This window comes from Ictalurus furcatus, chromosome 27 (genome assembly GCF_023375685.1).
Source record: "Ictalurus furcatus strain D&B chromosome 27, Billie_1.0, whole genome shotgun sequence".
NCBI lineage: Eukaryota > Metazoa > Chordata > Actinopteri > Siluriformes > Ictaluridae > Ictalurus > Ictalurus furcatus.
Window position 1 is genome coordinate 9,404,965 of NC_071281.1, and position 16,790 is coordinate 9,421,754.

The 16,790-nt window shown below is 38.7% G+C and overlaps 1 protein-coding gene across 1 annotated transcript; it reads left to right on the forward strand.

Annotated features, from left to right (window-relative positions):
• The first annotated feature begins 6,927 nt into the window (after positions 1–6,927).
• On the forward strand, positions 6,928–16,722 carry hrasb (HRas proto-oncogene, GTPase b). The gene is made up of 7 exons (XM_053617124.1): positions 6,928–7,013; positions 7,098–8,094; positions 14,071–14,204; positions 14,329–14,507; positions 14,585–14,744; positions 14,944–15,067; positions 15,650–16,722. The coding sequence occupies exons 3-6, from the start codon at positions 14,094–14,096 to the stop codon at positions 15,061–15,063; spliced, it is 570 nt and encodes a 189-aa protein (XP_053473099.1). The 5' UTR covers positions 6,928–7,013; positions 7,098–8,094; positions 14,071–14,093; the 3' UTR covers positions 15,064–15,067; positions 15,650–16,722.
• The last annotated feature ends 68 nt before the right edge of the window (positions 16,723–16,790 follow it).

The window sequence follows — 16,790 nt, forward strand, 5'->3', positions numbered from 1 at the left end:
ACATTCAGAATTATTTTGTGGATTTTAGCAAGATGGACATCCTCACACACACACACACACACACACACACACACACACACACACACACATTTACTGTTATTCTGTTTCTTTGTTTCACTACAATTACTATTTAAGTCCATGTCAGCCTTACAACTGAGCCATGACATGGAACAGTATGTGATTACTCTGCTGTGTACAGTACATATCAACATGGCCACACACCTTTTGAGATAACTGACTGTCTGTCCCTGATTTCCATTACACAGTGTTATCAGCCTTACCGGCTCTGATACTGACAATGGACCATCTTGCACATGTTAAACAAGCTGCAGTGAAAGATTATGTCATGTGTTTGGATTTAGTAGTCTAGGAAGATATCCAGTGAGCACTGACTGACCAGAGAAGGTGGATGTCTTACATATAACATGTCTTTTCTTCATCCTCAGAACTTCATATGTCTCATTAACACTGAGCAAAGATTTATATTGATTTTGTGTGTCTGTGTGTGTCTGTGTGTGTGTGTGTTTGTGTGTGTGCGTGAGTATGCGTGAGTGTTCGCGTGTGTGCGTGTGTGTGTGTGTGTGTGTGTGTGTGTGTGTGTTATTTTTTTTCTTTATTTCAAGCCTGACATACAAATTGCTTACAACAATTTGAACAATTAAGCAAAGTGTTTATGGTAAAGCACAACGACGAATCAGTTTACCATGATTGAGGAAGTATCTATAAATCTATGAAAATGACCCAAATTGTGAAAAGTAAGTTTGATAAAAGATAATAATTAAAAAAAAAAGTTAAAAGGTCTTTGAATTACATAAGCCAGGTTAAGCAGATATGTTTTTCATCTCGATTTAGAAGAAACTATAGATCACAATATTTGAAAAAGAAAGAAAAAAAAGAATGTCTATGCTCATTAATCAACTTTTGCTATCTATAAGAGGGTGGGTCTAGTGTATTTATATATATATATATATATATATATATATATATATATATATATATATATATATATATATTAGTGTGTGCGACATACACGTATCATGGTATACAATTAATAAGAAAGCCAACATACTTATGCTACCATGCACATCAATATTCCGATATAAATCGGAAACTAACTAGAATTGAGTCATGTAAACATTGAAATCTGAATGCCCGATTCAGAATAAGACAATATTCTGATTCCCCAAATTGCCTGATTTAATCCCCAAACTGCTTGTTTTAATCAGAGATTTGTTGCATGTAAACAACTTATTCAGAAAATCCACTGAAAGGAGATATATGCGCATGCCCAGTCCACTAAGAATAGAGGGTTCTAACAGATGCTTAGCTGTAGTTTAGGTATTTAGGATTGGCAACTCAGGTGTACTTACAACAACCATGTACAGAGCAATATTCTGATGCCTATACACGAATATACATCGTATTCGGAATATGGCTGCAACCCAAATATAGACCTTAAATAGAATTTGATGTGCATGCATACATAGTCCATATAGTGGAATAGAGACTATTATGTCTATTACATGCGTTAAAAGGGACATCCCATTTTTAAATGACCAACCATAACAGGTGAAATTACTAGGTTTTCCAAATCTAGAAAAAAAAGTACTTGGACTACTGGAGTTTAATATTTCCTAATTGAAAATGTGAAGTTGAATTGACACAAGTTGCTATAATACTGGGTTATATAGTTATCATACCCCAATTTTTTTTAAAAAAGCAACTCTTCCTCTTTATTCAATTCAGCCTTTCAGCTGCTTTCAGCTGTTTTCTGCTATGGTTCACATGCTTCCTACTGAATTTAGCTTACGAAAGGAGGTAAGCTGATATAAGCCGATCCTTTTCCAAATACATTTTTTTAAAGGTACTTATTTTCAACTTATAAACATGGCCAATGGCTATAAACAGCATGACAGAGATGGAGCACTTCAATATTACATGACGTTTGCATGATATTTGCACACCAAAAAAACAAAAAAATGTAATTTTGTGAGGTCAGCACCACACACAGGAAATAGTGAGCACAAATGTGAGTATGTCTTTAAGGAAAAACCAAAGAATCAACAGGACCTTGTCAATAGACTCACCTGGTCTAGACTCTTGACGTCCACGGGGCAAAATGTTGACGACAGAGTGAGAAAAGACAAAGAAAGACAGACAGAGGGTAAAAATGGATCAGGGTGACTTAGCCAAGGCCTCAGCATTCAAGTGAAGAGGAGCTGCAGCTCTCCGTTGCCTTGGATACGGATGCTTTTTCAAGCAAATCAGCCAATGGGAAGCTGTCATGGTGGGACAGACAAAAGACCATGTGACGGGCTTTCAGCAGAAAAGGAGACATGGAGGGCAAGGATTACTGACTCAGAGAAAGGCGGCTGAACTTTTCTTTTCCCCTGTCGCTCACTTAGCTCAGTAACCACAACAGCCAGCTGCAGTTAACATAACTGTGTGGTTTATGTGCTTTATCATCACTTTTCAAACAAGTGTGATGTCTTCTATATGTTAGAATCCCTATACACAGAAAGCCTGGGAGGCACATGTGGGATTGGTTGTGATGTGAAAAATATATTGGTATGATTTCATAACACATTATACATTCATTCATTCATCTTCAGTAAGCGCTTTATCCTGGTCAGAGTCATGGCAGATCCAGAGCTTATCCCGGTAACACTGCGTGTGAGACAGGATTTCACCCTGGTTGGGACACCAGTACATCACAAGGCAACATACACACACCCTCACACACACACACATTCTTACCTAAGGGCAATTTAGCAAAGCCAACCACCTACTACCAGGTTTTTGGGTGGGAGGAAACCGGCAGAAACCCATGAAATTCTGCCAAGATATAAACTCAGGCTCAGGATCAAACCAGAGACTCTGGAGTGGTGAAGCTCACTGCACTTCCATATTAAGGAAATTACAATTTTAAATACAATACATATGCGATACTACACTATATGCGGTATGCTATAGCGTACATCCTTTGTATTATTTTTAAAACAGGGTACCTTCTATACATTATCTCTGTATCTGTTTTCTCATTATATCTTTATCCAACTGCTCTTAACTCCATTTGGCTTAGTGGTCAGCACGCTTGCCCCTCCGGGGGTTGGGGATTTGGTGCCCGAATGTGCGTGTGCAGTGCTTGCATGCACTCCCTGCACAGCAAAATCATCAATGTTGATTTAACACTCACAGTGTTGAATTCACACCCTACAGTGTTTATATAAGTCCATTGGACTCATATAAACACTCTGGGTGTTAATTCAACACTAGGGATTTTACTGTGTGTGCTTCAGGGGTTTTCTCCAGGTACTCCGGGGTCCTCCCCCAGTCCAATGTAGGCTGATTAGCATCTCTGTTGTCTGGAGGGTATGTGAGATTGTGCCACGTGATGGGTTGTCCTCCACCTTGTGCCGAAGTCCCCTGGGATAGGCTCCAGGCTCCCCGCAATCCTGTGTAGAATAAGTGGTAAAGAAAATGGATGGATAGATAGATGATTATTTGTTACTTGCTTACTGTTAGTCTTTGTGATTGACCTTGAGTTTGAGAACTTGTTGTTGTTATTATTATTATTACTTTTACTGTATATTACTATTAAGATGTGAAAAGCATGTTCACCTTGTCCATTAAAAAAGAGGAGCAGTTTTCTCAGAACAAATCATTTAATAGTTACACACTGCTGTAGTATTTGAAGTTCTTTAAAATAGTCTTTTGAAAAATGATATGATGCAGGCTACTGAATGCTGTGATATTTGGTGGCGCACTTATACTGTAATTTTCCAGTTCCACTAATACCAGATAAAATATAGAAAAGGTTTTCCTGATTTTGTGTCAGAAGTGATCATTTCACTTGTATTTGATTGTATGCTGTGGACGGAGAGCTAATGTACTACTCAAGCCTGATAATAAACTTCTACAGTGCTGACCTAGGAAGAAATCTGAGTCTGCTGTGGTTCAAAAGAGACTTGTTTCCTGACTGGCCATAAAAATGTGTACTGCTGCACTCTGCTGGAAGTCTGTGTACCATGCAACTGGGTCTTTATGATTTATTAAAAATGCATATATATATATATATATATATATATATATATATATATATATATATATATATATATATATATACTTTGTACACACATGTAAAATAATAAATCTTAATTGAGCACATTACTGCAGTGCTGAGCTGGCTTTACAAGGAAAGATATGTTTACATTCTCAGTAGCCCTTTAATACCTTTATTCATTCGATATATAATTGTTCATATTTACATTCTATATATTATCATCACTTGGAGCACCTATGAGTGGAGCAACTACTTTACATGATTGGCTTAAAGGACAGAAATACTCCTCTGATAAGCTTTTCAAAGGTAGCAGTGTTTAATACAGCCAGTAAATAACTTTTTATTTATTTATTTACTTATTTTTAAACCTGCCTGACTTGATGCATGGCTTTTAGAGGCTGTTTTTAAGTAAAATGAAGTGATCATTTCATGCTTGAATGGTTTCGGAGTGAACATTAGTGAAGGCCAGAAGAGCTGCAGCTCTGAGCTGTTGAGTTTGGGCGTGGGCTGCAGCAGTAGAGACAGGGTTGCCAGATTGGGTGTTTTACCCTATATTCTGTATATTTTCTATGGCCTCAGGCAGGATAATACAAAAGTACAATAATACAATACAAAAATACCAATTAACAGTGGGTGTGAGAATATCTATTTGAAGGTCAAGCAGAGTGAAAAATAAACAAAGAGAATCATATCCAGAGCTGCACATGAATTAATATTTATTTTCTCGCTTACTTATGTGATTTATTCAGCAAAATGATAAGAGCAGATAGACACAGTTACAGTTTGCTGATATACTGAACCTGTTGGTATTTACACATGGAGGTGTTTAGGAGAACTTGAGAGTCGTTAATATTAGGCCCTATTGTTTCAGTGTGGTTTTCCCACTAGTGCATTGTAAGAGTAAGCGTTCTGTGTGTTCGGTCTTCAGTTCATGGGGTTTATTGCATTATATTGTATTCAGAACATGGTAAAAAAAAAAAAAAAAAAAATCCAGGAACAATGCAATGAAACAGTCACCTAATAACACTTCTCCACTGAACAGCATGGCTCAACAAGGCTTGACAGAAAATGTGAACCCAGGCGTATCCTGGCCAAGTGCGTGTCACGTTCCCACCTAACACACATTACTCACATAGTTACCTGTGAAAGTAGGAGGAGTTTCTGTGGAGTTTCTCTGCCTGTAGGTCATAGAGCTTTTCTACAGTTCAGTGTGGTAAGGCTTGGCAAATTACCCATAATCCTCCATTTCTACCATCAAGCAAGCCATGCAATACTATATTACATGTGCCATTTTGAATCTAGTTACCCTTCTTGCCAGGTGCTACACTCGCCAAGGGACATGCAGACAGAGTTAAAATATTGCAGACCATTGATTGATCACAGTCATCATCCAGGTTAATATCAAAGTCTGTCCACTCTGAGGCCATCTTGGCAGTCCTCCCAGGTGGATATTTTCAGTCATAAAAGACAAAGCTCTGGTATTTTTATATAGCTGAATATCAAATGTCTTTCTATACCATTTGAGGGCACTAAGTAGGGCATTCAGCTTCATGTTATGCCCAAACAAAGCGAATAGGAAGCAGTTTGGGTTCTGCCCCAAGTAGAAGATGGAGGGTTTTGGATCAAGGGGAAGAAATGTAACATACGACTAAACAGTGATATGAAAATGCTACTGTGGCTAAAAATAATAATATAAAACATTAAATTGGCATTTAAAACTGTTTAAATTATTAACATTGTTGGCCACCAAAAAAAAGGACTTTTGAAAATAGTGGGAAACTTTTCAGATGCTACACTAGAAAATGTTTGTTCTCATAGCAAAGCAATCCCAGCTAGAGATTAATCATGTCTCAATCATGTGACAATATTTTGATCAGGCTGCACTATGGTCTGCACTATTTTTAGCTTCACTGTTCCAGCTTGGTGCACATGGCACCTGTTGCACAGTTAAGAAACTTGCTACCAAGAATCTTTGTATGTGACAAATAAAACTAAAACCTTGAATGTTAAATGAAGAACGTCAACCATATTCCGCACACGTACCTAATTATGGCACAGCTCTCTTGGTGGTAGAAAAGCAACAACAAGGAGGATTTTGGGTAGGATTTTGAGCTGACCTGAACTGTACTGGTGAATAAATGTTGCTATATGTATTGGGAAAGCAAAATGTGCACTCGGCTAGGTTACACATAGCACTGGGTTTGCATTTTTGTCAAGCTGTGGTGGGCCAGTGGAGAAGCACTGTAAATTCAGCACAGATACAACACAAATCACTTGGCAGTGGATATATTACATCAACCTGGAGGATCATGGGTAATTTGATGAGTCATAACACACCGTCTGGTGGAAAGAGTGCTATAAGTCAGAATCCCTTTTCAGATATTTGGGGAGGATCCAACAGAAAATTGCAAATGTGAAAAGGATATTGTATTACATAGTGATGATATTTTTTCTGGCGCTTAAGGGAAAGGAAAGTATTGTACGATATTGTTCATGATGGTGTAGTAATTAAGGTTTCACTGTCTGACACAGTGAGAACATGTGAAACTCCATACACTCAGTAACCCAGGACTGTGTTATTCTTGTTGTTGTTGTTATTGTTGTTGTTATTATTGTTGTCCACCCATCCATCCATCCATCCATGTTCTATGCTGCTTATCCTACACAGGGTTGCAGGGAGCCTGGAGCTTATCCCAGGGGTCTCAGGGCACAAGGCGGGGGACACCCTGGACAGGGTGCCAACCAATCGCAGGGCACAATCACACACACATTCATACACCCATTCACACACTACGGACAATCTTGAAATGACAGTCAGCCTACAACGTTTTGACTTTTGGACTGGGGAAGGAAACTGGAGTACACGGAGGAAACACCAGAAGCACTGGGAGAACATGCAAACTCTACACACACTGGGTGAAGGTGGGATTTGAATCCCCCAACCCCAGAGGTGAGAGGCATTATTATTATTATTATTATTATTATTATTATTATTATTCATCCATCCATTTTCTGTACTGCTTATCCTACATAGGGTCTCAGAGTTTATCCCAGAGGACTTGGGGCACAAGGTGGGGGACACCCTGGATGGGGTGCCAACCCATCACAGGGCATAATTGCACACACACTCACATACCCATTCACACAGTATGGACAATTTGGAAATGCCAATCAGCCTATAACGCATGTCTTTGGACTGGAGGAGGAAACCCGAGTACCCATAGGAAACCCTGTAAGCACTGGGAGAACATGCAAACTTCACGCACACAGGGAGAAGACAGAATTTGAACCCCAACCTCAGAGATTAGTATTAGTATAACCTCAGTATTATTATTGTTGTTGTTGTTGTTGTTTTTATTGTTATTATTATCATTTTGCCAGCATGATGGATTTTTTGTCTTTTGACCGCTAGGGATAGGTCAGAACACCCCATCAAACAAACCCACCCTTGCTGTAAACCATACTTCTCTATTGCTTTTCCTCCAATCTGGCAACTCCTCTGTGTTAACGGTAGATTCGAACCTGGGCGGCAGCGCGCTGTAGTGCAGCCACGGCACAGCGACTACTTCATTTCAAACGCACAATATCTTCCTAGCGTTTATTTATTTTATTGTTTCGTTCCAGTCACGGTGGTATTCTTGACATAAACCAAGCCGTGTTTTTTTTTTTTTTTTTTAAATTATATTCCCCCAGCTGTGGACTCGAAACCTGAAAAAAGAGAGAAAACATCTCGGTGTGTCGACGGCAAACAACAAGCCGGGACTGGTGTTGTGTAAGTAGTGCAACCGAGAGGGCATTTTATTCTGTGTTTAATTAGTTATATTTGCGTTATAACGACACACATCTTGTTTCTTGTTTTTAACCGAACGGGTTTGGGGATAATGGAGAAAACAAAGGAGTTAACCAAATCAGTGCTGACAGGCTGAATAGCTGTATCCTGTTTGGATTCATGGCTCAAAACAGCAGCAGTGTGGATCCAGAACATTTAGCTCGTCTGCTACATTCATGACCGTTTAACTCCCTGATAAGAGGTTTGTTTGTAAGCTACAGCCATTAGAGCCCAGAACATGAGGCTCATAGTTGTTTAGATATGATTTAATAAGTGATATTTTGGTAAGTCTCGAGCAGTGTGTGAGTATCTTCCAGATGTGTGTGCGGTGTTTACACGGCCTCACTGAGAGATCAATACAGAGTGATGTCATTCACTGCGGCCTCGCGCCCATCACTGCTGCAGGCTCAGAGCCATCAACACCACGAGGCCTACTGCATCGCTTCTTTTAACACAATCTTACCATAAAATAACATCAAACAGCGCATGTGTTGTTCAAATTGCAGTGCAAACTCGGACAACACCCTCATTTTGCCTGGAACGTCTCGTGCGCGTCTCTTCTGTACAAACTGTTTGTTATTCGAGGGTAACGCCCAGTTATAAACAAACAAACAAACAAGAAAACAAACAAGACAATAGTACTATAGTAGGGGTGCTCAAACTTTCTGCAAGGCAAAGGACCCTTGTGAAATTACTGTAAGATCAATTTCATGGACCCCCCCTCTGAACATACAGCTATTCAAATATTTGCCTAAATATTAAAAACATGTACAGTTTATTTAATGGCTATATATTTGAGCCGTAGAGATTTGTATTGCTGATTTTATCCAGTGTCCGAACTGACATTATGTGAAGGTTTTATTTGTTTTTGAGTTCCTGAGTTTTGGATTAAACTTGTTTAATTCAAGTGATTTGACCAGCCGTTACTAACTGCAAGTCCATGTGAAATTGGAATGACTCAAACTAAAATGTGGCTTTTAGTGTGAATGTTAGCCTTTGGGTTGTTTATAAGCTAGTGTGCTCAAACAGTGACAAAATTTGCATGTAGACATATGTTTATATAGAATTGCATAGAAGAGGTATGTTTTTCAAAATGTACAGTCTCTCTCTACCACCAATACGGATCAACGTTCTGCACTTCAGCGTCTCATCAGATTTGTGTGTGTTCATTGGCTTAAAAATAGGTTTGTGATCCCAACACATTCATGTGCAATAGCGACACCCATCCTGATGGAATTAATTCCTTGAAGAATTACAAGAATCGAATTGTTTGAAGACTCGAGTCTTACTAGTCAGACGGTTGATTTAATTCTCTGTTATAGCAGCTCTGACAGTAGTGCTGCCGTAATTCAAATCATAGATTTATATTAACGCACTCATTCTAATATGTTATTGTTGTAGATGTGATAACGTAACTGCTCGCAGGAACTACTCTGCATCGTTAGTGTTTTAAACATTAAATGTAACTCTAAATAGGTCAAAAGTAATTGCTGGCAAAATTGATGTTGATTCCCTGCACCATGCCCTGTCGTGGTTTATTCCTTACATAACTGAGTAATAATGTGTGCACATTGCTTTATACCTGGTCTAAACTTATGACTTATTTTGATTTCTTGATGTGTTTTATGCTGTGAATGCTTGTTCTGTTGATGGACACGGTAACAATCTTGAATGTGAACACAGGGCATAAGTTCTTTTGCGGTCTGCCACCATCTCCGATGTTTTGCATAACTTGTCAAAAAAAAAAAAAGCTTGCAAACATGTAGAGCTCTGAGTGTTGTATAAAGTTGCACTGGTGCATCCCAGTATATAGTGGATTCTTTGGTTTAAAAAATGAATAATAATAATAAGGTGCTTATGATTCATAGTATTTAATTTGTATTGTGTGCATTTCACTGCTGGATTATATAACAATATATATATCACAATACTTAGACATTTTCATAAGAGATTTTTTTTTAAACAAACTGTTTTAAATAACCTCATTTTCATAATTTTTAAAGATACTAAGATGGTGAAATTTCAACTAAAAAAATAAATAAATGAGAATTCACAAATCACATTTTTAATCAATGAAATTGACGCAAAATCAAAGACACTCTGCAGTATTCGGAGGAGTTTTTCAAAACTACCGCCGATTTTCCACAGATTCAGGCCAATAAATGTCGCGATGTCATCACAACACGCATTCAGCCAAAGCTCTCTCTTCGATTCACGAGCCTCGTACGTGAGTACAGCAAAGGGTCTCATTTACCAACAAACTTCACTGCGAAGGACCGTGCAAACCAATTTTGCGATTTCGCCGATTCAGGTAGTTTTCCGCAAAAAAAGCGCGATATCCTGTATGGATTGAATAAGAAGTCGAGTGACGGATGCTGTATAAAATGCCGCATTAGTTTTTTCTATACCACTCACTCTATTGATTGATTTTCTATAACAGCAGGTGACGGTTATTTAACATTTAGACTCAGATGACGGTGCTTTGTAACGGTCAGTAAGTTTTCTGACATGGGAGTGTGTTCAGGACAGGAGTTTGTGCCTTGCGGTTTCTCAGTAATGTGACAAGCTGTGTTTCTGTACTCTTATTAACTTTGTGAGAGAGAGAAAAAGGGGGGCGGGTGAGGGATTGAATATTTATAGCTCTTATAACGGAGGTTGTAAAAAGAACTAACTTGTTGACATTCTACAACATTAAATGTAACTATAAGCTGATTAAAAAAATTTTTTTTGCTTATCATCCTTTAATTAATAAAAAATGGCAAAAAAAAACACGTCTATACAGTCACACTAACCTGTCATTACTTATTTTCCTATAACAGCATACCCTATTGTGTTTTATCCTTTACATATTATAGCGCTTAAGCACAACGTCTCGAATATTTGACGTAAAGTGCAGTGAAGTGACAATAAATGCAACTGTCGAATTAAACGAGTGTGTTTTGAATATCACCGTATATCATAACGATTTATTGGTAAATGGAATAAATAGAATGAAGAGCTGTTTTCGATTATGTATGGAGCTTCTTTGTCTTGATCGAATGAAAGTTGATGTTTGCTGCATCAGCAAAACAGCAGCAAGACCTTCTGGAAGGTGTTGAATGAGGCTGATTGTATGCACAGAGCTGGCTCTTCCGGGAGCATGAGCTACTAATAGATCACTGGCAGGGTTTGACAGGGAAAACCCTGTCACTGATTCTAGGCGAGTTTCGCCCGGCTGCCAAAATAGCTTTCTTTTTTTTGCTGCATGTACGTCACCACACAAAAGGTTGTCTCATTTGTCATGGCAACAAAAGGCACGGTGGCTGGTTGCCATGCGCTGTTCCGGTAGAGTTGGCTGCGGGGAAGTAGAGAGTGTTCACTTTTAATGGAAGGCAAGGAGGTTTAAACTCGCTGCAGCATGCTGTTGTGTCATTAATTATTTGTGAACTGACCAGAATTGATGAGGACAAACCTTTGATTTCTGGTGTAGTATTCTCAACCACTGCCAATTTGGTTTTAATAGCCATTACACATAAAAATCAACATTTAAAAACATTTTAGCACAGTTTATGATAGGGGGAAAAAAATTGTTTGTAGGTGTTGTTACTAATCAGGTCAGGGTTTCCTAAAAGCATGGCAGGTATGGCAGCATCGTTATCTGATAGATCAAGCATAATATCGCAAACCTGACCTCTAGCATTCACTAGAATTCGTTGCAATTTGGCAAAAACTACCATTTAACTGATATTGCAAACAACCAACACAGACCTTTCCCTATAGCTTGTTAGCAAACACATGCAATTATGTCCTTTACTCACCACTAACTGCTACAAACTAAACATTTTAAATACTTTTTAAAGACTGGATGCTGTGGCCTTTTTTCAATACAATGACAAAGCGCTCACTGTGTCACTCTGGTGAAAAAGTATACTTTCCTCATCATACAGAATTGTGGTGAGCCAGTCAACTCACAGCCTTTAAGATTCTGATTCTTGTAGGCAGAGAAGTGCACAAAAGATATTAAGTGTCTGAGACTAGTGTAAGCATGACATTGAACACTCTCTCTCACACAGTTAGGATGATCTTAACTTTATAAAAGCTTATGGGAAACGTGGCCCACACCGCTCTCTGAGATGTCTGGGTGTGGCATAGTATTCTTCTGAGCATGCTTGATCGACGTCCCTCTTTCCAAGTCTCTCAGCCCACTGCATCACACAAACAGAATGAAACACAACAGCGAAGTGGAGGGAATTCACACTGTTCAAACTGACGTGTACAAACATGCCGAATTATAGAGTTGGGCTATGCTTGCTATGTTTGCTTTCACTCCTTAGGTTGTTTAGACTTGAAGTGACCATTCAAGGGATGCGTGCATATTCTTGAGCTCCAGACTTATTGGCACTCTTGGTAAAGGTGGTTTAAAAAAGTTTATGGGAACAAATAAAACATTCCTAGTAATTGATATGAACAAAGTATAAAAGAAGCAAGCTTCGATTCCTGTTTTACTTTAGTGTTTAGGAACTCTTAAACAGTAATCAATGACTTCCTGTTTCACTGCGGTATAAATATGAGGTGACACAAAGGCTAAATCCCCTTCCATCAACATGGATGATTAGAGATTAGAGAATACACAAATGAAACGAGACAAAATTGTGTTGACCTTCATAAATCAGTTGATGGATATCCTCTGTTAGGATAAGAAGTTTAAAACAACCCGAGCTTTAATGAGCCGGCCTATTACAGGATGCAAGTGTGTTTTGTGCCAACACACAGTGAGTAGGAGGGGTAGAGAGGCAAAAAAAATTCTCCAAGGATTACCTTTAATTTCCAGAAGATGGGAGCATTTGGGATCACCAACTCTCCAGATGGACCCCACATCCATGCTAAAAATCTGGTAGTCATGCCAGAAGAAAGCTTTTTTTTATTATTATTATTAAATCATCACAAACTTAGGAGCCTGGAGACTGCTAGATACTAGCACTAAGATGATGTTATGGGGCTGTTTTTTCTCCAAAGACCATGTGAACCTTGTTAGGATACAGGGTATCATGGACTCCATGAAGTACCAGGAGATTATAAATAAAAATCTTTCTGCCTCTGCCAAGAAGCTACAACTTGGTTGTGGTTTGATTATACAATGATCCAAAACATGTGCCTAAATCCACACAAAAAATGGTTCACTGACCAAAGTGTCAAGTTTTTGATCTAGCCCTCCCTGTCCCCTGATGTAAACCACATTGAAACCCTGTAAGGTGAGCTAAAGAGGAGATGAGAAATGACCTAGGACCATGGAGGATCTGGAGTGCTTCTGTACTGAGGAGTGTTCTCAGATGTGTCCTTGCTGTGTATTCTTCAGTCTGTTCAAGCACTATAAGAGGAGACTCAGTGCTGATATGCTGGCAAAAGAAGATTGGCACAAAAAAGTACTAAATGCAGGGCTACCAATACTTTTCTTTTTTTATATTTTATATTTTGCTCATATTTTCAATGTGCAGTTAGGCGAGTTAACCACAAAAGAACACTCCCCTATTTACCAACAGTGCCAAATAATTCTGCAGCTGACTATGTGGGAGGGACGAGCGGCATCAGAAGCTTATGAAGCTTATGTACGGTTTACTCAGGATTAGCCATGTCCACTTTACACTGAAAGGCGAGAAAGTTTGACAAAGTATGTGTAGAAGTCAGGAAGTTATTCACACTTTTTAGCACATGTCACCCACAAGTGCAGCACAATCCTGATAAGAAGTCAGTTGGCTAGTCTCAGAGACTTTAAGTATAGGGTATGCTCTTGTCAGCATTTCATTATGATAAAGTGAGCTATACATGTGACATGATGTGTGTTTGCTTGCTAGCTTCAAAGCTCAAATGATAGCTAGGGTTTAAAACTGGATTTGGCTCTCGGAGCAAAGAACAAGCTAACTAACATAGATTAGGTAACTAACTAATGCAAGCTATATAAGATTTCTGACTTTGTTGGCTAGCTTAAATAAACCATGGAACATTCTTTGCCAGTGAATTAGCAAAACTCTTTACCAAACTATGATTATATCGGAATAATAAAAAGGTGATTATATTTGAATGATCACATAATGTATAACCATGTGTGTTGAATATTGTGAAATATTATGTAACTTATCATACATGCCTGTTAGTCACATTAGTGTATTCTAATTGATGCCCTTTCGCTTTCTATTTTCAGATTGTATTGTGAACATTGCGACGATGACGGAGTACAAATTGGTGGTGGTTGGTGCTGGTGGTGTGGGCAAGAGTGCGCTCACAATTCAACTGATCCAGAACCACTTTGTTGATGAGTATGACCCTACTATAGAAGTAAGACTCAACCCAACTGCAGTGTTTTTTCAATAATAATGTCTGTCTTGCAGATGTAATAATGTAATGTCTAGGAAACATTTGGTACGTGTAGTCCATTAAATGTTCTGTTTTCCTTTCTCAGGACTCCTACAGAAAACAGGTGGTGATTGATGGCGAGACGTGTCTGCTGGACATTCTGGACACCGCTGGTCAGGAGGAGTACAGCGCCATGAGGGACCAATACATGAGGACAGGAGAGGGATTCCTCTGTGTCTTCGCCATCAACAACACTAAGTCCTTTGAGGACATCCACCAGTACAGGTTAGTGTATACCACGCTTTATTTACTCAACATCAGACTTTTACTTCCTAGCTTGATTTGGCTGATCTACTTCACAGGGAACAGATCAAAAGGGTAAAAGATTCAGATGATGTGCCCATGGTGCTTGTGGGTAATAAATGTGACCTACCAGCTCGTACAGTGGACACAAGACAAGCCCAGGAACTGGCTCGCAGTTATGGCATCCCTTATATTGAAACATCTGCCAAGACAAGACAGGTCGGGAACATTTCTGAAGTGATTATACTGTACATACAGTGTTTCAGCATGACCACACAACTTTGACACAGTATATATATATATATAATTAACTTTGAAGAAAGATGTTTATTCGGCACCAGAAAATTGTGTAAGACCGTCAACAACATCATACCTTTTTAGGATGTGTTAATGTACCATATACTGGTTTACTGTGCAGGGAGTGGAGGACGCGTTCTACACACTGGTGCGTGAAATCAGGCAGCACAAGCTCAGAAAGCTGAATCCACCAGACGACAACGGCCAAGACTGCATGAACTGCCGCTGTGTCGTGTCATGACCAAGTAAGTGCCCTTAAATTTACAGTTGCACTGTGAATGACGTCCACTGCGAATACAGTTACATTTCATCACTGTGTGTATATATATTAGGAGATCATTAGCAGTATATTGGTAAATAACTGTAAATTAGTTATAGCATTAATGGTTTGTTGATCAGTACTGGTATAGGCAGCATTATTAAAATGGAAGGATTGTTTGGTTATGAAATAAATAAATGTGAAATAAGTGTGAATGCTTAGCTGTAGTATATTACGGGCCATTACTTTATTGTTTTTTCCAAGTTCTCACTGGCCAAATGAAATGAGGCTGTAGCTCTTGTGTTTTGCACTTTGTGCTCTGGTGCAGCTGTAGATAGAGGGATAGATAAACAGATGGACAGATGATTTTTTGTTTTTCATAAAGAATGATAGTGTGTGCTTATTTGAACTGTTCTTTAGGTATGTCAATAATTTTTTTTAATCGTTTGAGTGTAAAATTCCTTTGAATCCGTGCATGTATGCACGTGTGTGTGTGTGTGTGTGTGTGTGTGTAAAACAATTTGCCTAAAGCAGTTAATGACGAGGTATCCATGTTCTCATTTCTCAGGTTGCTTGTATAAAATGGAAGAGACTTTTGGAGCGGCTGTACCGCTCCAACACTGCGATGCCTCCACAGGTGTTAGAGGTTTTTACAGACTGTATAAAAGGAAACCCTTAACATTGGCACAAGTGGATTGACTCTCCACATTCGTTTGCTGAGGGACATCTCTGACTCTGGCCTCCACTGGCGAAAATTTACCTCAAAGACTAGTCTCAACACTGGGTTTGCTTGGGTTGTGTTAAGGACTGCCACACTAAAATATGTTATCCCTAATAAAACACTATCTACTCTGAACTGGAAACAATAACCTTGCCTATCACCTCATCAGCTTTGGACTTTTGACCAACATACAGGAGGAATGTAGAATTATTATTGTACTTTGATTTGTGAACATAATGCTTAGATTAGCAAATGTAATGTGGGGGGAAAAATTACAACTTGTATGCCATTTCTGGAGAAGGGCCTAACTCGATATAATGTACATAATTACTGACCTCTTTCAGCAAAATACTTCACTGTTCCAGTGCAATAGTTCATAGTGTTGATCAAGGTACAGTGATAAGGGAACACACTGCTTGGACATCATTGATTTGCACATGGCATAAGACTGTATTTTAATTGTGAGGCCACATTTCATAAGTGATCCTCTTTTTCCTCTTTTATCTGTTGGTCTCTATTTAAATAACAATGAAAATGTAGGATTCTAACACCAAACATTTGACAAGTTTTGTCTGCTTTGTGTTCATTTGTGCTTTTCTGGAGCATTAATACATGGTGCCTGTAGGTTATTTTATTTCACAGAGGGCAGACTCTAACTGAATTGCACATACTGCAACCTTCAAAGCCTAAAGCACTTATATTTCTGCCCATCACTGTGCTTTATTGCTGCTCAGGGCACAGGGTTCAGACAGTGTGGTTTGGTTTGGAGTCTCTTGTCTTATTGTGAATGGTTTGACTTCTGATGGTTATGTTCCTTCTACTTATATGAGTGTTTAGAAAGGAAAATGAAGTGCTGATGTTACCAATTCAAGTGCTGAAACATTAAAATCAGTGGTCTTTTAGGGATTACTGTGATATTGCATTGTGTTATAATATCTTTTTATTTTAATCTCGATGTACATTGAAGTGAGAGCCAACTGCTTAGTAA